The sequence below is a fragment of the Lactuca sativa genome, chromosome 3 (assembly GCF_002870075.4).
Source record: "Lactuca sativa cultivar Salinas chromosome 3, Lsat_Salinas_v11, whole genome shotgun sequence".
In the NCBI taxonomy this organism is placed as follows: domain Eukaryota; kingdom Viridiplantae; phylum Streptophyta; class Magnoliopsida; order Asterales; family Asteraceae; genus Lactuca; species Lactuca sativa.
In genome coordinates this window covers 145,026,286-145,047,609 of record NC_056625.2, presented here as the reverse complement: position 1 = coordinate 145,047,609, position 21,324 = coordinate 145,026,286, and the positions used below count along the sequence as shown (strand labels likewise).

The following is a 21,324-nucleotide window of genomic DNA, read 5'->3' as shown; positions in this document are numbered from 1 at the left end:
GTTTGCGCGTCGTAAAAGGCTATTTTTCTAGTAGTGTAATCATCAAATTTCAATTACATTTTACAAGTTTTAGAAATAGCTATCTAATCTTTAAAACTAATATCATCCTTCAGCCCGATGCACCTCGCATGCTGCAAATGCCTAACCCTAGTCTGTCCCTTAGTGAGGGAATCTACTGGGTTCTCTTCTGATGATACCCTCTTTGCCACGAGGAGTCCTTCTTATATCTTGTGTCTTATGAAGTGATATTTTCTGTCAATGTGTATGGATCTGCCATGATGTCTCGATTACTTGGCTAAGGCAACCGCACTATTGTTGTCACAGTAAATCTCCATAGGCTCCTTTATAGCTGGTAAAACTCCAAGGTCTCCGATGAAGTTACTCATCCATATCGCCTCCTTCGCCGCTTCACTCACTGCTATGTACTCTGACTCACATGTCGAATCAGCTACTATGTCCTGATTGGAACTTTTCCAAGTAATTGCTGCTCCATTCATGGTAAAGACCCAGCCCGACAGAGAGCAGAAATAATCCTTATCAGTTTGAAAGCTAGCGTCATTATACCCTACTACTCTCAAGTCATCACTCCCACCAAGGGTAAGGACCCAGTCCTTAGTCCTCTGCAGGTACTTGAGAATGTTTTTCACTGCAGTCTAGTGAGCCTTGTGTAACATCCCAAAATTTGAGGCCTAAAATTTTGTTTTTAATTAAGTGATATATAAATTAGTTTATCAAAACATCACCAAGATCATGTCAATACATAAAACCATAATATCATGTCTCAAAACCAAATCAGCTTGAAGTAACAAAATATCATAGTACAATCCCAGAAAACTCTAAGCGGAAATCATGTGTGTGTGATGCGCTGCTACACCGCCGGCTCCTTCCCCTTGAACGAAGAGGTACTTGAAACCAAAACTAAAACTGTAAGTACAAAGCTTAGTGAGTTCCCCCATCATACCACATACCATACAATCACATAGCATACATACTGTCGAGCAAATTATGGGGCGCCCTCCCTACCCATATCAAGCCATTCTGGGGTGCTGACCTACCCATGTCAAGCCATTCTGGGGTGCTGACCTACCCATGTCAAGCTATGCTGGGGTGCTGGCCTACCCATGTCAAGCCATTCAGGGGTGTTGACCTACCCATGTCAAGCCATTCTGGGTGCTGACCTACCCTCCGATCTATCCCAACCGAACACGGGAACTATTTCACCCCCTATAATTACTAGTAGGCCGACCTTGGTGCCTTAGACCCACTTCTACAAGAAGGTAACTCACCTCGATGTTGTGCAGTGTCTGAATTGTCCTCGACGTGGAGGTCGGCTCTCCTCGACTCCTCAATCCCCACACGACAACCCTCAAGTCATCGAATAGAAAATACAACCCTAGCCAGGTCAATACCAAAACCAGGAAAGTCAACATTGGTCAAAGTCAACACCCAGTTGACCTAACTCGCTGAGTTGGTCTACCAACTCGTCGAGTCCATACTCCATTAAGCCGATCCAACCCCGACTCTACTCGTCCAGTCTAGCAAGAACTCGACGGGTTCTCCTTCATACAAACCATCGGGACCATCTTCATCCGACTCGCCGAGTTTTTCCTTGAACTCGGCGAATTCATCTCCCTCATAAGAATGCGTCCGGTCTATGACTCGCCGAGTTGTATGAACAACTCGTCGAGTCCATCTTCAAACATTGGGAGATTGCCTTGGACTCACCGAGTCTGCTAATACACTCGTCGAGTCACATGATTCCCGAGGTCCCTTTTCGCGTCTAAAAATCTAGGGGACTTTCCTCCCTAACAACTGGTCCATCCACAGAAAGTATTTGGTGGTCCTTACACCGAGACTCATCAAGTCCCAAGAACAACTCGTCGAGTCCATCCTTGACCAACACTATACAGTCGATTTAAATGGGTCTTAACACACCAAAACCATAGATCTGACCTCCTAATGTCCATTTTACACGTAAAGTTCCAAACTTGGTACACATGCAAGGGGTCTTAGGCCCAAAAAGCCATAAAAGATGGCCCACCAAGGTGCATGGGGTGTTCATGGCAACAAAATGGGCACCTTTGTGCCATAAACCCCCTCCCCCCCCCCCCCCCATTAACCTGGATCTAAAGCATACACTTACTTCCAACACTAAACCCCGAATACAACCTCTATAGGGCTTAGAAAGATGATGGAAAAGGCCCAAAATCAAGATCTATAGACAAATGTTCAGCTTCATACCTCCAATAAGCTGAAAATGAGATCCAAACGCTGGATCTTCTTGTTTCCCCTTGGTCTCACAAGCTCCTTTCCTCTTCTCAAGCTTCACAACCCACCAAAAAGCACCAAAATGGCCTTAGAACTCACATAAACGACTAGGTTTTCAATATGGTGTCTTCTAGGAGTATAAGGGAAGATGGAGGCTGAGATAAGGCATTTAAATAGGGTGCAAACCATCAATTTAGGGTTTTACCCAAACAACACCTACTCGCCGAGTCAATCTTCCGACTCGTCGAGTAGGTCGCTTAAACTGTCCACGGATCTCGACTCTACTCGACGAGTTGGGCCTCCAACTCGTCGAGTCCCAGAGAAAACACAAGAAATGCTTGAATTAACTGCGTACCAGGAATCGGGTGTTACAAATCTCCCCCACTTATCTTAGACTTCGTCGTCGAAGTCTGTTGCTCGATCCTGAAAAAGCTCAGGGTAATGCTCCCTCATCTCGTCCTCTAGCTCCCAGGTCCATTCCGAGCCTTTTCGGAGCTGCCACTACACCTTTACCAGCTCCACTCTCTTGTTCCTCAGATCCTTAGACTTTCTGTCAAGGATTTCCACTGGCCGCTCGATGTAGTTCAGGCTGCCATCATCCTGAATATCCTCCAAAGGCACCACCGCCAAATCGTCTACCAGGCATTTCCGCAACTGGGAGACATGAAAAGTGCTATGAATCTGACTGAGTTCGGCTGGCAGATCCAACCTATATGCCACCTTTCCCACCCGGGCCATAACCCTGAAGGGTCCAATATACCTAGGGCCTAACTTGCTCTGCTTCCTGAATCGAATGACGCCCTTCCATGGCGACACCTTTAGGAGCACCATATCCCTAACCTGAAACTACAGGTCTGACCGATGCTTGTCGGCATAACTTTTCTATCGACTCTGAGCAGTCTGAAGCCTGCTCCAAAACTGTTGGATCCTCTCCGTAGTCTTGAGTACCACTTCGGTACTCCCCATAACTCTCTGCCCAACCTCTCCCCAGCATATCGGGGTCCTGCACTTCCTCCCATACAACATCTCGAAAGGATGATGGTCGATACTCGCATGATAGCTATTGTTATAAGAGAACTCAGCCAAATGAAGGTAAGTATCCCAACTACCTCCGAAGTCTAAAACGTACGCCCGCAACATATCCTCCATAGTATGTATGGTCTGCTCGCTCTGGCCATCCGTCTGCGGGTGAAAGGCGGTGCTAAAATGCAGTCGAGTACCCAGCTCGTCATGAAACTTCTTCCAAAACCTGGAAGTGAACCACATGTACCTGTCCGAAATCACTAAAACTGGCACCCCGTGCCGTGCCACTACCTCCCTGATATAGATATCGGCCAACTTTTCAGCCGAAATACTCTCCTGAATCAAAATAAAATGGGCGCTCTTGGTCAATCGATCCACGATGACCCAAATTGAATCCACTCCTCGCGCGGTCTCGGGAAGCTTCGTAATGAAGTCCATAGTAATATCCTCCCACTTCCACAGTAGGATATCTAACGGCTGGACCTTGTCGTGAGGTATATGGTGCTCAGCCTTGACCTTCCTGTAGGTCAGGCACCTTTCCACAAACCAAGCTATGTCCCTCTTCATACAGGGCCACCAATAATCGAGACGAAGATCCATGTACATCTTCGTTGCCCCCGGGATGGATAGAGAACCTGGATTTGTGCGCCTCTGCCATCAATACCTGGCGCACACCCCCATGACAAGGGACCCACACCCTACGGTGAAGGGTCAACACTCCCCGGCTATCATAGTCGAAGTAGGAAACCTGACCCACAATTCACTCACTCTTCCGATGTTCCTCTTTCATGGCCTCCTGTTGGGCCTCCCGAATCTGCTCCAACAACGGAGTCACAACTGTCATCCTCAGACAGATGTCCATGATCGGCATTGCCTTGCGGCTAAGCGCATGGCCATGACATTAGCCTTCCCCGGGTGGTAGAGGATCTCACAATCATAATCCTTCACCACATCAAGCCACCAACGCTACCTCATATTCAGATTTGGCTGGTCCATGAGATACCTCAGGCTCTTATGGTCCGTGTAAATGGTACAACGAACCCCATACAGGTAATGGTGCCAAATCTTGGGGGCGAAAACAACAGGCCCCAGCTCCAAATCATGCGTAGGATAATTCGCCTCGTGAGGCTTCAGCTGCCTCGAAGCGTAAACTATAACATGCCCCCTCTGCATCAATACCGCGCCCAAACCCGAGATGGACGCATCGCAGTATACAAAAAAATCCTCCATGCCCACCTGCAGGGCTAATATTGGCGCCTCAAACAATCTTTGTCTCAATGTCTCAAACGCAGCCTGCTACTCAGGCCCCCAGCGAAAGACCACGACTTTCCTCGTCAACTGGGTCAGGGGCACGACTATCTTGGATAAGTCCTGAATGAATATCCGATAGTAGCCTGCCAGTCCCAGGAAGCTCCGAATCTCAGATGGAGACCTCGGAACCTCCCACCTCATCACGGCCTCCACCTTGGCCGGATCAACCGAAATCTCGTCCTGGTTGACAAGGTATCCAAGAAACTGCTCCTCGCGTAACCAGAACTTACACTTGGAGAACTTAGCATACAAGCTCTCCCTCCTTAAAGTATCTAGAACCTCCCGCAAGTGCTTCTCATGCTGCTCTCGCATCATGGAATAAACCAAGATGTCATCTATGAAAACTATCACAGACCGATCCAACATCGGTCTACACACGCGGTTCATGAGATCCATGAACGCGACAGGAGCATTGGTGAGCCCGAAAGTCATCACCACGAACTCGTAGTGGCCATAATGCATCCGAAAAGCAGTATTCTGCACATCCTCCTCTCTAAACCTCATCTGATGACACCCTGAACGCAAATCGATCTTGGAGAACCAAGATGATCCCTGTAGCTGGTCAAAGACATCGTCAATCCTCAGAAGTGAGTAACGATTCTTCAACGTTACCTTATTCAACTCCCGATAGTCTATACACATCCGATGCGACCCGTCCTTTTTCTTCACAAACAAAATCGGGGCTCCCCAGGGTGAACTGCTCGGTCTAATCAATCCCTTATCTAACAGCTCCTGCAGCTGTGTAGACAACTCCTGCATCTCAGGAGGAGCCAACCAATACGGTGCCTTGGCTATCAGAGCTGCACCAGGGACTAGGTCAATCCTGAACTATACCTGCCTCTCCGGAGGTATCCCAGGCAACTCCTAGGGGAATACATCTGCAAACTCTTGTACCACGGGCACATCGCCCACCGTTGCCTTACCCGCCTCCCGGGTATTCATAACATAGGCGACAAATCCTGTGTAACCTTGCTGAAAGTAGCGCCTAGCTCTCGCTGCTGAACATAAAGCTTGTCCTTGTTGTGGCCTCTCGCCCTGAATCACCAGCTCTCCCCCACTTGGGGTCCTGATCCGCACCAACTGCTGCACACAGTCAATCACTGCCCCATTGGGGCTTATCCAATCCATACTAATAATAACCTTTTTCCCCCGCAAAGGTATGGGAACCAAGTCTACCAGGTAACGCTCCTCGAACAGCCTCAAAACACAATCTCGGTAGACCTCTGATGCTCGCACTGACCAGTCGTTCGCAATCTCAACCTCTAGAGGGCAATCCAACATGCCCGAAGACTCAGGAAACTTCTTGCTAAGCGCAAAAGAGACAAACGATCGGGTAGCACCTGAATCAAACAATACATGAACTCGGATATCGTTCACATGGAACGATCCTAAACGGAGGTCATACATAACATATCAGAATCACAACGACATAACATAAAAGCATAAGAAAGAAATTGTACCCGTCACCACATTGGGTGCAGCGTGTGCCTCCTCAGCTGTCATGTGAAATGCTTGGCTCCACACCACTGGAGCCTCTACCTTGGCCTTCCGGCCTTCCGTAGCCCATGCTGACGTAGGGGTCGGCACCGCCATTGGTGCTGCTGTTGTCGCTGCTGTCAATCTAGGGTAGTTGGCCTACTTATGGCCCCTCTGATTGCAACGAAAGCAAATCAGGTCTGAAATCTGCAATGTGGGGGAAGGGGTAGTACAATCCCTGCCAAAGTGCCCCATCTTTCCGCACTTGTAGCAGCCCGATGATCCCGCTCTACAAGCTCCCTTATGCGGCCTGCCGCATTTCCTGCAGCGGCTCTGGCCCGGCTGGCCCTTCGACCTAACGTTGGATCCCTTAGGTTTCTTCCCCGAAACCCCTGTCACCTGCTCAGTCTCTGCTTTCCTCTTCCTGACGTGCTCCAAATTGAGCTCCCTCTCCCGTGCCCTGGCAATCATGGACGCCAGGGTCGGGCAGGCTGAATAGCTGACATGCTCCCGAATATCAGCCCTCAACATATCATGGTAGCGGGCCTTTCACATCTCCTCATCCCCGGCATATTGGGGTACCAACAGGCCCTCTCCCTGAACTTGGCGGTGATCTCTGCCACTCTCTCAGTCGTTTGCCTCATATCCAAAAACTTCCTGGCCAGCTGCTGAAGCTCCACATCCGGCACAAACTCAGCCCTGAATCTGGTCACGAAATCTGACCACAACATAGTCTCGACAGCTAGGGCTCCCAACGAGTCACCAACCGACTCCCACTAGTCTCTAGCTCTATCCCTCAGACATCCCGCAGCAAAGCGGATCTTCGACCCTTCCGGGCAGAAGCTCGTCAACTGCGCAGACTCAATGTCTACGATCCATCTCCTGGCAGCAATGGGATCCTTCATTCCATGAAAATCCGGCGCACCACTCCCTCTAAAGTCCTTGAAGGACAGTGTGCGCGTACCCGACTCGCTGGACGTCAAGTCACTCCTGAATGCTTGGAGGCGATCCTCCATCAGCTCAACAATCCCTTCCTTGATTGACCCGAAAATAACCGGGGTCACCTCAAGGATACCTCTCATGATCTCGGACACGATGAACTCACGTAACCCGTCATCAACCTGCTCGGATCCATCCCCCGAGCCTGATCCTAATCCTGAACCAGATCCTGAGCCTCCTGCTCTATGTCGTGTGACCACCATACTAAAAATGAACATGTAAACGTCAGGATCATACATACTCCCGAGAGGCCTCACACACTCTCTCGGTTTCCTGGTTCCATCTCGACCCCCCTTGACTCGAGTATGGATCCTCTGCTTTCAGTAGTACGGGCCCATACTACCTTCCACATCTATTCGTACTTTCCTCAAGGATTGCCTCGACTTCATCAAGTCCCCTTACCAATATCCATTTCCAACTGATCTCATCCTAGGCTTTCCTAGAGCACCCTTCGACCTACTCTCCGCCATCAACTGCACTAGGAGTCCCGACTTCCTTTCCCTAAATAGCTCGCGAATACTGTTACATATCCGCTCACTAGTTGGCTAAAGTTAGTCGGGACCCCTTTAGCACAAAGCAAGCAGCATTCGTGCATTGAGTAACCACATCAGGCATAACCTAATCAGGCTATCCTACCGCTGGCTAAACAGCCCTAGCATACAGCTCATACATCAGGCATTCAAGGCATCCTCCTACATCCTCAGCCCTAATCTAGCATGCAGTTCTCAGAATCATATATCAGGAATACAAGGCATCCTCCTAGATCCTTAGCCCTAATCTAGCATGCAGTTCTCAGAATCATATATTGGGCATACAAGGCATCCTCCTAGATCCTTAGCCCTAATCTAGTATGTAGTTCTCAGAGTCAAAAATCATACACATAACATAACAAGTATGGGTATCTTGGGGAAAACTTACTTGAGCTCGGCCAGTTGCACGCATCACACACCTTGTCCTTTCTCAAAATTCTTTAACTTAAAATTTTAGAAACTTTTTTCTTTGTGAAAAAAGTCTCTTAGTCCCTCGGTTTGAGTCTAGAAACCCCCGAGGGTGTGTCCGAATCCCTCAAACCAGGGCTCTGATAACAACTTGTAACATCCCAAAATTTGAGGCCAATTTTTTTGTTTTTAATTAAGTGATTTATAAATTAGTTTATCAAAACATCGCCAAGATCATGTCAATACATAAAAACATCATATCATGTCTCAAAACCAAATCATCTTGAAGTAACAAAATATCAGAATACAATCCCAGAAAACTCTAAGCGGAAATCATGTGTGTGTGATGCGCTGCTACACCGTCGACTCCTTCCCCTTGAATGAAGAGGTACCTGAAACCAAAACTAAAACTGTAAGCACAAAGCTTCATGAGTTACCCCATCATACCATATACCATACAATCACATAGCATACATACTACCGGGAAAATTCTGGGGCGCCCGCCCTACTCATGTCAAGCCATTCTGGGGTGCCGACCTACCCATGTCAAGCCATTTTGGGGTGCTGACCTACCCATGTCAAGCTATTCTGGGGTGCTGACCTACCCATGTCAAGCCATTATGGGGTGTTGACCTACCCATGTCAAGCCATTCTGGGGTGCTGACCTACCCTCTAATCTATCCCATCCGAACACGGGGACTATTTCACCCCTATTACTAACACATAATATTATATCATAATCATGTTGTCAGACATATCTGGGGTGTCCGACCTACCCATTGGTCCTAACGACCGAATTGGGGACCCTAACCGGGTCAATACCAAAACCAGACAAAGTCAACATTGGTCAAAGTCAACACCCATTTGACTTGACTCGCCGAGTTGGTCTACAAACTCGTCGAGTCCATACTTCATTAACCCGATCCAACCCCGACTCCACTCGTCGAATCTATTAAGAACTCGACGGCTTCTCCTTCATTCAAACCATCAGGACCATCTTCATCCGACTCGCCGAGTTCTTCCTTGAATTCGGCCAGTTCATCTCCCTCATAAGAATGTGTCCGGTCTACGACTCGCCGAGTTGTATGAACAACTCGTCGAGTCCATCTTCAAAGATTGGGAGATTGCCTTGGACTAGCCGAGTCTGCTCATACACTCGTCGAGTCCCATGATTCCCAGGTCCCTTTTCGTGTCTAAACATCTACGATACTTTCCTCCCTAACAACTGGTCCATCCACAGAAAGGATTTGGTGGTCCTTACACCGAGACTCGTCGAGTCCCAAGAACAACTCGTCGAGTCCATCCTTGACCAATTTTAACACATCAAAACCATAGATATGGCCTCCTAATTTCCATTTTACACGTAAAGTTCCAAACTTGGTACACATGCAAGGGGTCTTAGGCCCAAAAAGCCATAAATGATGGCCTCCAAGGTGCATGGGGTGTTCATGGCAACAAAATGGGCACCTTTGTGCCATAAACCCCCCCCCCCCCCAATAGACCTGGATCTAAAGCATACACTGACTTTCAACGCTAAATCCCAAATATAACCTCTTTAGGGCTTAGAAAGATGAAGGAAAAGGCCCAAAATCAAGATCTATAGACAAAGGTTCGGCTTCATACCTCCAATAAGCTGAAAATGAGCTCCAAACTCTGGATCTTCTTGTTTCCCCTTGGTCTCACAAGCTCCTTTCCTCTTCTCAAGCTTCACAACCCACCAAAAAGCACCCAAATGGACTTAGAACTCACAAAAACGGCTAGGGTTTCGATATGGTGTCTTCTAGGAGTATAAGGGACGATGGAGGCTGAGATAAGGCGTTTAAATAGGGTGGAAACCCTCAATTTAGGGTTTGCCCAAACAGCACTTACTCGCCGAGTCAGTCTTCCGACTCGTCGAGTAGGTCACTTAAACTGTCCGCGGATCTCGGCTCTACTCGACGAGTTGGGCCTCCAACTCGTCGAGTCCCAGAGAAAAAACAAGAAATGCTTGAGTTAACTGCATACCGGGAATCGGGTGTTACACCTTGCGAGAGTTCCCCTGATTTCAGCTGACCATGCTCAAAGCAAAGGCCACATCAGGGCGAGTACAAGTCATAGCATATATGATCGAGCCAACAATGGAAGCATATGGTAATCGACTCATCTCAGCTATCTCAGCCTCGATACTCGGGCTTTGATCCTTACTTAATTTGGCATTTTGTTGGTTCGGTAAGTCACCTTTCTTGGAATTTCTGCATGTTGAACCTTTTCATTGTCCACATAGGTGCTTTGACTAAGTCCAATTAGTCTTTTACTCTTTTCTCTAAATATCCTTATCCCTAGGATATAGGCAGCTTCTTCAAGGTCCTTCATAGCGAAACACGTCCCAAGCCAGGACTTAACCTCCTGCAAAGTTGGGATGTCATTTCCCATGAGTAGTATGTCATCAACATACAGTACCAAAAAGCTAACTATACTCCCACTAGCTCTGACATATACACATGACTCATCTTCGCTTCTCGAAAAACCAAACTCTTTGACTTTTTCATCAAAACAAAGATTCCAGCTGCGAGATGCTTGTTCCAATCCATAAATCAATTTCTCAAGCTTGGACACTCTATCAGGGTACTCTGCACTGAAAAAACCCTTTGGCTGACTCATGTAAACATCCCCAGCCAACTTTCCATTAACGAAAGTGGTTTTGACATCCATTTGCCATATTTCATAATCAGGAAATGCAACAATGGCTAGCATGACCCTAACAGACTTAATCTTTGCTACTGGTGAGAAGGCTTCATCATAATCAACTCCTTGAGTTTGAGTGAAGCCCATAGCAACCAGTCGTGCCTTATAAGTTTGCACTTTCCCATCCATGTCGGTCTTCTTCTTGAAGATCCATTTGCACCCGACCGTCTTACGACCCGGTACATTGTCAACCAAGTTCCAAACTTGATTGTCATACATGGACTGAATCTCAGTGTCCAAAGCCTCTTTCCATTTAGCAGACTCGGGGCCTACCATGGCTTCCCTATAGCTGTTAGGTTCATCCAAATTTACCAATGTACTATCACTGATAAATGTATCACCTTCCGCAGTAATATGGAAACCATAGTAATGCTCAGGTGCATTCCTAACTTTAGTGGAACGCCTCAGAGGTATAGACTCGTCAGTTGGTTCAACAGGAGTTTTCTCCTCAGGTTGATTACTAGGGTTTGAGGTTCCTTCACCACTTGACTTTTGAAACTCTTCAAGGTCAATTTTCCTCCCACTGTTTCCTTGGCTTATAAATTCTCTCTCGCGAAAGACCCCTCTCCTTGCCACAAAGACCACATTCTCACTAGGTCTGTAGAAGAGGTAACCAAAGGATTTTTGTGGGTAGCCAATGAAAATACACCGCTCACTATGAGGTTCGAGCTTGTCCTGAGTCTCATGTCTCATAAAAGCCTCGCAACCCCAAATCTTGATGTGATCTAAATCGGGAACTTTCCCAATCCACATCTCGTGAGGTGTTTTGGCAACCTTCTTGGTAGGGACTAGATTAAGGATATGGGCGATAGTCTCTATGGCATACCCCAAAATGATATTGGTAACGAAGTTCAGCTCATCATGGAACGAACCATGTCTAACAAGGTTCGATTGCGCCTCTCAGCCACACCATTCAGTTGTGGTGTCCTAGGAGGTGTCAATTGTGAAACAATTCCACATTTATTAAGATAGTCAAGGAACTATGTACTAAGATACTCTCCTCCTCGATCGGATCGGAGCATCTTAATGTTCCTGCCCAGCTGATTCTCCACTTCCTGTTTAAACTCTTTGAGCTTTTCAAAGGTTTCTGACTTATACTTGATTAAGTAGACATAACTATATCTAATGTAACCATCAGTAAAAGTCACATAGAAGCGGTTAGCATCCCTTATGGCGGTTCTGAAGGGTACACACACATCTGTGTGTATGAGTTCCAACAAACCTTCACCCCTAGCACAAGTACAATTGAAGGGTGACTTTGTCATTTTTTTCAAACAAGCAAGACTCGTAACTATCGTCCAACTTTAATTCAAATGACTCCAAGACTCCAGCCTTTTGGAGTTGGCCTATACGCTTCTTGTTGACATGTCCAAGACGACAATGCCACAAGGATGCCTTATCCAAACTAGTGGAAGAATCAATATACAACACATTATTTCCTAAGTTGTCTACAACCGACACAGTTTCATATACACCATCACAAGGTAATGCTTTAAAATAAAAAAACACCATTATAAAAAGCATTAATACCGCCACATTCATTATCAAATGAAAAAGTAAACCCTTGTTTGTACAAACCATGAAAAGAAATAATATTTCTCGTCATTTCAGACGAGTAAAAACACTTATTCAAATCTAACACTAACCCACCACTTAGCAACAAAGAATAAACTCCAATCTTGGTGACAGGTGAAGCTTTCCTATTCCCCATGATCAAGTTTATCTTTTCGTGCTCCACATCCTCACTTTTTCTTAGGCCCTGCAAATCAGAACATATATGAATACCACAACCTGTATCAAGGAACCAAGAATTAGTATGCGGTGAGTTATTAGACAATATAGTGTAAATACCTGCATGGGTAGGTTTGACCTTCCCATCCTTAACATCTTGCAGGTACTTGGGACAGTTTCATTTCTAGTGCCCCTTATCATGAAAATAGAAGCATTCAGCTTCATTTGGGTTGGAAGAAGGAGTAACAGAACCACCTTTGGTTCCACTGAAAGAGGAGCCATCAAGAGACTTTCCCTTGGTACCCTTCGAAGGGGTCTTCCTCTTCTTCCCTCTACTCTGCCCGATTGCGAAAACAGGGGCAGTGTTAGCAGTAGGAGTAGTAACAACCGATTTACCTTTGAGACCACTTTCGGCGGTCTTCAAAAGTCCTTGAAGCTTGCTGAGTGTGACCTCCTCCTTGTTCATGTGATAGGTCATTCAGAATTGATCATAACAAGCAGGTAAGGAGTGTAGTATGATGTCATAGCGAATTCATCAGGGAAGTTCACATTTAACTTCAGCAAACGGTCCACAAACCTTTGCATTTTCTGCATGTGGCCCGTGATGGGTTCACCATCCTTCATTCGGATTGTTATCATGGAATAAATGATTTCATACCTCTCTTGACGAGCACTCTGAAGGTAGCGGTCCATCAGGTCCATGTGCATCTCAAAAGGGTAAAAGTCCTCATAGGACTTCTGGAGTTCAGTTGTCATTGTGGCCAACATGATACATGCCACTTTGGTAGCATCTCTCTCATGTGCCATAAAGTCAGCGATCTCTTGTAGAGTAGCAGTAGACTCATCAATTTCTTTCAGCTCCTTGTCGAGGACATATTCCTTGTCCTTGTAACGTGTGACCATCCTGAAGTTCCTGATCCAATCATTAAAGTTTGAACCATCAAAGATGACTCTCCCACAAAGGTTCATGAGAGAGAAGGAGCCGGTAGGATTTGAGCCGGAAGCAACATTGTTGGAAGAGATATGAAAAGAAGAAAGACAAGTTTAGATTAGATATATGATCCTTAATAAGACACCCAAATGTAATATTAAGCCTAGGACCCAACACAATACTTTATAACTTGGAAGAGGGATGTTGTAATCCAAGTTATAAAATATTTGAAGGTAGGCAAATGACCATTCACCAATTTCCACCATGAAAAACGAAATAAATTATTAGGTTTTAATTGGATTGAAACTCGTAGATCTTTTGAGATTCATTGAACTTTTCAATGCCATGTTTAAATCTCGATTGTGACCTCTCAAGTTTGTGACTGGGGTGTCGAGGATCACAAACAAGGTACGAATAACCATGCAAATTAACTTGGTACCCTTAATCCTTATCACCTAATCGATGTGCCGGTTACCCACACGCGCTCCACCGATCTATGATAAACATTAAGTCACCCTTTGCCACTCTTACTAGTCCATGTTAGTGTGCCGGTTACCCACACACGCTCCACCAACGACTTGGTAAGGTACAAAGTGTAATTTCATGGGTTAGCACAAATTTCACATTTTCCTAAAGTAACTAATATTGTGAATTTATAAAAGGTTTAGTTACTTTATATTTATCATTATACTTTTAATGAGAATTATAGTCCTTGTCTTACCCGTTCGGCTAACGACCCTCCACCAGTCAAGGACGCGGTGAGTGAGAGTGGACACCCATTAAGCTGCCATTTTATAGGCAACAACCTTATACCCCTTTATAGACCGGCTTCGTGAATGAGGCCTACTAACGGTAAAACTGATTTGATCTTATATATATATATATATATATATATATATATATATATATATATATATATATATATATATATATATAACTTATAGTAATATAAAGTATAAGGGTTAAATTTTAACTTTTAAAACTCTAGGGTTTGGAATTAAAGTGTGTGTGAGACTTTACAAATTCCAAGACTTGAGGGCAAGTTTTGAAACTATTCAATACTTTTCATTTCTATAACTTATGAGTTTTAATGGTTTTAAAGAAAAGACTTTTGGAATTCCATAACTTGAGGACAAGTTATGGAGTCCATTAATTGGCATTTAGATAAATAATTACACTAATAAACAATTTGCAAATAATTCTTAGGATCTACTAAAATTTAGAAGCAAGAACATTCATATCAACAATTTCAAGAATCATATAAAGACATATAAAACTTGAAATTTTGATAATAACCATTGAAAATGGATTAGCATAATCATTACCACATCAAAAACATGTTTTATAAGTCCAAAACAGTTTAGGGTAATGATTATAGTCCATTTCCAGCAGTAAAACTAGAAAAACTGCACATAGTGCCTCCTACTCGTCGAGTGCAAGAACCTACTCGACGAGTAGGATGAATTAACACATGGACTCGTCGAGTCCCCCCATGGACTTGGCGAGTTCACTGAACAGTGAACAATTTTTCAACTTTTTCAAGCATTTTGCATCAAGTATAATGAAAACAAGCCTATGACATACCTCACCAGCTCCAACCGACATAAAAGTAAAAGCTAAAAGGAGGCGACCATACCGAAGAGGTGTCGGCGATGCACATGATCCTTGCTTCCTTCGAACCAACTAGGGATGAACATTTGGACCGGTAGACTGGACTGGACCCGTGAACCGGACCGGACCGTTTTTTGGACCCCCGGGCTGGTTCTCGGTTCTAAGATTTCTCGCCGGTCTGGTCCGGTTTTTTTCCCGGTCCAGTCCGGTTTTTACCAGGTTTAGAACCGGTTGGACATGATTAAGATTTTTGTGACGTTTTTTAAACACACATAACTCATTCGTTTTAAGTCGGATTGACCTACGGTTTTTTCTGACATTTAGTTTATAGTTTGTAGATGAATTTAGACTATAATATTGTTTATTTTGGTATTATATTTACCGTGTTACAATCCTTCAAAATAGAGCTATCAAAGCTGAAAAAATTCAGCTTTTCAGCAATATTTTGTAAGCTATGATGTTTTTTAAACACCCATGACTCATTCATTTTAAGTCAGATCGGCCTCTGATTTTTTCCAACATTTAGTTTACACTTTTTAGATGAGTCTAGACTATAATTTTGTTTATTTTGGTATTATATTCACTGAGTTACAATCCTTCAAAGTAGAGCTATCAAAGTTGAAAAAATTCAGCTTTTTAGCAAGATTTTATAATCTGTGACGTTTTTTAAACACCCATAACTCATTCGTTTTAAGTCGGATTGACCTACGGTTTTTCCCAACATTTAGTTTACAATTTGTAGATGAATTTAGACTATAATTTTGTTTATTTTGGTATTATATTCACTGAGTTGCAATCCTTCAATGTAGAGCTATCAAAGCTGAAATAATTCAGTTTTTTAGTATTATTTTATACTATAATTCTGAGTCCGCGTTTAGCACTTGTGGTAGAGTTGTAAGTGAGTATCAAACTAGTTTATCAACATTGATAGTTGAAGCTTTGTTATGCACCCAAGATTGGGTGATAAAGTTTACAAATCCGATAGTTGACAACGTTGATTACATTTTGAACGATGATGATATAGCTTTGGGTAAAAAAATTACAATCTTTATTCTTTTTTTATACAATTATTACTTTTTATTAAATACTAACAATATTTTCATTTGTGTTTATTTAGAGATTGCACAAGCTTTAAATATGTTACATATGAATGACAATGATATGGGAAAGATTCAATGGAAGATTAGATTATGAGTTTATGAAATTTATTAGTTTGATTGATTTTAAAGTTTAAACTATCATTTTTGTTGTTACGGTAATACTTTTATATGTTTGTCTTAAAATTGTTTAACTTTTGTTGGTGAACTTGATTTATATGTTAGTTGCTTTTATTTGGAAAATTAATTTTTGCAAATTGCAAGTTATAATATTATACATCAATGTAGATTAGTTAGGCGTGAAAAGGAAACATATTAATTTTGCAAGTTATAATATTATACATCAATGTAGATTACTTATTATACTCTAAGCAATTAAAGTTGTACCGGTCCAAACGGGTCCAAAAACCGGAAAACCTGGACCTGGACCCGGACACGGACACGACTCATCCGGTCCAGTCCATGGTCCACAAAATTCTCCATAACTGGTCCGGTCCAAGAGCCGGTCTGATCCGGTTCGGTCCGGGCCGGTCCAAATGCTCACCCCTAGAACCAACTGTCGCCTCTTCATCCCCTCGATTCAACCACCCACCTCTCTTGCCTTAACACATTATGCCGGAACCAGAAGAGAAGCAATCGAGAGCTGCTTGATTGTTAAAGGTCGATGTTTTCTGTCTAGGGTTTTAAAGCGGTAAATGTAAACGATTTTGCCTAAATTAAAGGGTTTATGTATTGAATAATTAATTACCAAAATTAATTAAAAGCTAAGATTACAATTTTACCCCTATCTAGGTTTTTAAAATGATTGGTCCACATTTATGCATACAATAACACAATAATTACTTTAAACACATGGACCTCTCTCTCTCTCTCTCTCTCTCTCTCTCTCTCTCTCTCTTTCTCTCTCTCTTTATATATATATATATATATATATATATATATATATATATATATATATATATATATATATAATAAAGAACTTTTTTGTCGTATGTCACACTCTCATTGATTTGGCCACATGTCATTTTGTGGTTATTTTTAATTAATTTTTTTCCACATCGCATTTTGTGATTTTTTTTCAATTTATTAATTTCCACATAATATTTAAATGTAATATTTACAATAAATATAATAATAAATGTATATCAATTTCATTAATTGACTTTCTTCTAATTTCAAATTTTATAAATTAAATTTCATTAGTTTCCTTTGTTTATTTATCTTAATTATTTGTTTAATTTAAAAAAAACAAACAATTTAATTTTAATAATTCAGTATTTTTCTATTTTTTTTTTTTTTTTGTAAATTCAAACTTCTTAAATGTTTAAAATTTCATATTTTTTTTCTTTAAAATTATCTTACACCTAGTATATATATATATATATATATATATATATATATATATATATATATATATATATATATATATATATATATATATATATATATATATATATATGAATGAGTTCTATGGAAAACAAATAACTATGACAACATCTACCGGAACCAATAATTAAATGACACGTGTCCATTTCTTTCTTCACAAGTAATGTATTGTGGAAGTTATTATAGAAGTGATGTGTTGTCATGTTTTCATTGGTTCAAATATGTGTTGCCCTAATAATTCATTTTCTATATAGTTCTTCCCTATATATATATATATATATATATATATATATATATATATATATATATATATATATATATATATATATATATATATATATATATATATATATATATAAGAACAATCCATAAAATTAAGAAATTTGCTGCACACCAAATAATCACCAAATGAGCTGCGTTGAAAATGATTCACTTATGAGTTGCAACTTGTAACCGCAGGATAGGGGCGCCGGCCAGCCAGCCAGCCACCGTATACCGGTAGATTGACGACGGGTTGATCGTGGATCAGGTAACGGCGCCATCAAATCACACTCCCGACACACAGTAGAAGTGTAACAACGATGTAGAGAGAGAAAGTGAGGACCACAGCTACCCACACCCAATCAACAACCAGCATTCAAACGGAATCCCTGCCATCACCAACGTCCTCATCATCACCTCCACTCTCCCCTATCTCTCTCTAAAACTAAAAAAAAAAAAAAAAAAACAGAAGAATCACAGAAGATATTATTCTCCATTCGAATAACTAACTATATAACATGTGTGCGTGCGTATAAATAGTCGAGTATATATACAAGGAACTGCAGCAAAGAAGTTGGCGATTGACATTGCTTCGGTAGGAATGAGGACCAAAGCTTCGGTGGTTGCAGAGAAGAGGAGAAAGGTCGGTAATGGAGAACCGAAGTCACCGTTCAGTCAAATTACGACGGAGAAGGAGACCGAGACAGGCACTTCCGCCGGCGATCACAATGTAGTGTCTTGTTTCTCAGTTAATGGATCAACAGAAGAATTGGAATTCGCAGATCTGAAGGTATGCGTATGAATGATAATTGTAACTTTTTTTATACTCTCTGATTCCTTCTGTGTGAATGTCATAATTTGATTTTTTTCGGTTTCGAATTAGCAGGATGAATTTGAAACAATTGCGAGTTGTAATTTGGACACAAGAGCAAGGTTTGTTAATGGCTGTAATCTCATTCTTCTCATAGTTTCTTCAAATTTAAGAAGATGAAGTTTTATGATCCAGCGTCGTTACATTTTCACCATTCCTTTAAAACCAAATCGAAACTCATCGATGTTCATTTCAGCAAACCGAGCACCGAATCCAAACCACCGGAGATGCTCAAATCAAAGCCGTCGTCAACAACAACCAATTGTCGCCGCCGTACAGTGCCAACGGCTGAGCTCGAAGAATTTTTCACCGCCGCGGAGAAAGACCTCCATAAACGCTTCAAAGACAAGTGAGTTCTCGTTCTTCATTTTCATCAAATTTAAGAACTAAAATTTCAAAACACAAAACAAAAACTGAGATTCGATCATACCCCATAAACTTTCAGGTACAATTTCGACATTGTAAACGAGACGCCATCAGAAGGTCGATTCGAGTGGGTTCAACTGAAGCCATGAAGATGATAAGATGACGATTGATAATTATTACATGAAATTAATTCGTAACAAATTTAAGGTAGAATTAATTAATGTGCAGTTTTTTTATTATTATTAAGAGTCTGAACTCTGAATTTCTGTACGGAAAAGCCATTGAAAGACAAAATGAGGAAGAAGAGTAGTACGTACATTGACATTGTTGTACTTTTAACTGCAATTCCTTCTGCTTCTGATCATATGAACAAAAAAATTATCACATCACTGATTACAAGCTAGGTTCTTTTTCATCTCATCTTGTTTAATTTCGATATTTAACTTGTGGTTTTAGAGTCGAATGTTAAAAATTAATCATGGTAGTCGCCGGAGTTGGTACCGGCGGTGAGATAACCGGAGTTTGGGGTCGGAATGGGGGAAAGACAAATGCAAATTACACCGACGGCTACGGACACGTGTGAAAAAACATTCTATTGGGATGAGCATTGATGGAAAACAATGATTGTATGGATGTCATTAGCTCATATATTGAGAGAATATCTTTTTTTTTTGTGTATATAAAATTGGTTATTTGGTTTTGAGTAAAGTTGATTTTTGTTATTTTTGTTGTTTCTATTTGAGTTTTTTTGTATTAAATTAAATTATAGAGTGAAAATTACATGAGTCGTTTTATAGTTTGCCATAACATGTATGTCTTCTTTTTCCATTCCAAAACATCTATATGGTATTTTTTTTTACCAAATTTGTATGTCACAAATATAAAAAAATTATAATACTTTTTTTATAATTAAAACTTTAAATAAGTTAATTAAATGTCACCTCATCCTTAAAATCTGAAATGTGATGTATGTCTCACGTTACTCATCTATGTTAAAGAACCTTAATGAGTAATGACAAGCATCGAGGGGCGGATGCTTTAAAGAGCTATCGGGGGCCATGGCTCCCCTGTTTTTCTAAGTACTAATACCTATATTATGTATATGTGTGTATGGTTTTATTTTTGCCCAAACTTTTTGGCCTCCTTGTTCGTTATAACACAAGTGTAGATGAATAAATAATTGAAAAAAAAAACTAAAAAATTAGTTCTTATTTAATTATTTATCATATAATTGATAGATTAGGAAAGTAAATGAGTAATCAAACAAAAATCCTGAATTTTATTGAAAAAATCAAAATAAATCATAACAAAAATTAGGATAACCACTGGACTAGAAAAGTAAAACACTAAAATTCAAAAACGATTCAATTTATCAAACACTAAAGGATCATCAGTGTTGGTGGAAAAAAAAATTGTTCACTGAAAAATGCTTCCTCTGTCGGAGCGTTCACGTCTTCGTCTCTCCGTTCGTCTGCTATTCTGACTAATATCTGTTACCGGTGCTTCCTCTCCGATGGGCAATAGATTTGTACTGACCTCTCTGTTCACCGATTGCTATTATGATCAACAACATTCGTGAACAGTACTTCCGACAGCCGACGAACTTGTGGCCTCCGTGGCTTTGTGATCTGTGACTCTGTTCTCCAACTTCCCATACTTTTGTTGTTGAACCTGGTAAATTTCAAGTCTCTTTTTTAGGCCTGACAATCGTGTCGTGTTCGGGTTGGCGTGTCGCGGGTTGGCGGGTTGGCGTGTCAAAATATGTCAACCCAAACACAATCCATTTAAATATACAGGTCACGGATTGGCGGATTTAGAACATAAACTCATATATGACCCACCAACCCATTTATTTAAACGGGTTCACAAGTTGGCGGGGTCGTGGGTCAGATTTGGGTTCATGGGTCCGAATTTTACATATTTAAGTCTTAAACATCCAAATGAAAATTAAAAACATTCATAGAAACATGTTACAAACTTAGCCTTATAGGTTACGACTTATGACATTAGACCATTCACCACAAGTCATAATGTCAAAACAGTCAAATGGTCTATGAATAAATGATATATTTTTGTAATACTTATTAAATATTAATACTTGATACATAAATACATTTAAAAATAAAGTATTTTTTTTATTAAGAATATAAACAGGTTGGCGGGTCAACCCGTTTATTTTTTGAGAAACCCATATATAACCCGTTTAATAAATGGGTTGGAGGGTTAGCGGGTTGACGGGTTGAAAAACTCAACCCAAACCCATTTATTTCGTGTCGTGTCGCAGGTCGTGCCGCGTGTCGTATCAAGAATTGTCAGCCCTACTCTTTTTCT

General features: G+C 41.7%; 1 protein-coding gene across 3 annotated transcripts; it reads left to right on the top strand.

The window, feature by feature from the left end:
- The first annotated feature begins 17,882 nt into the window (after positions 1-17,882).
- LOC111885717 (cyclin-dependent kinase inhibitor 7) lies at positions 17,883-19,800 on the top strand. Of its 3 annotated transcripts, XR_002848182.3 has the most exons (5): positions 17,883-18,546; positions 18,640-18,689; positions 18,824-18,976; positions 19,073-19,200; positions 19,450-19,800. XR_002848182.3 is itself a non-coding variant. In XM_023881962.3 (4 exons), exons 1-4 carry the CDS (start codon positions 18,358-18,360, stop codon positions 19,140-19,142), a joined length of 459 nt encoding a protein of 152 aa, XP_023737730.1. In that variant the 5' UTR covers positions 17,883-18,357; the 3' UTR covers positions 19,143-19,408. The 3 variants fall into 3 exon arrangements, 2 of the variants coding, with proteins under 2 accessions (XP_023737730.1, XP_023737729.1); XM_023881962.3 differs by lacking the exon at positions 19,450-19,800 and having other exon boundaries at positions 18,643-18,689; positions 19,073-19,408; XM_023881961.3 differs by lacking the exon at positions 19,450-19,800 and having other exon boundaries at positions 19,073-19,408.
- Positions 19,801-21,324: the final 1,524 nt, after the last annotated feature.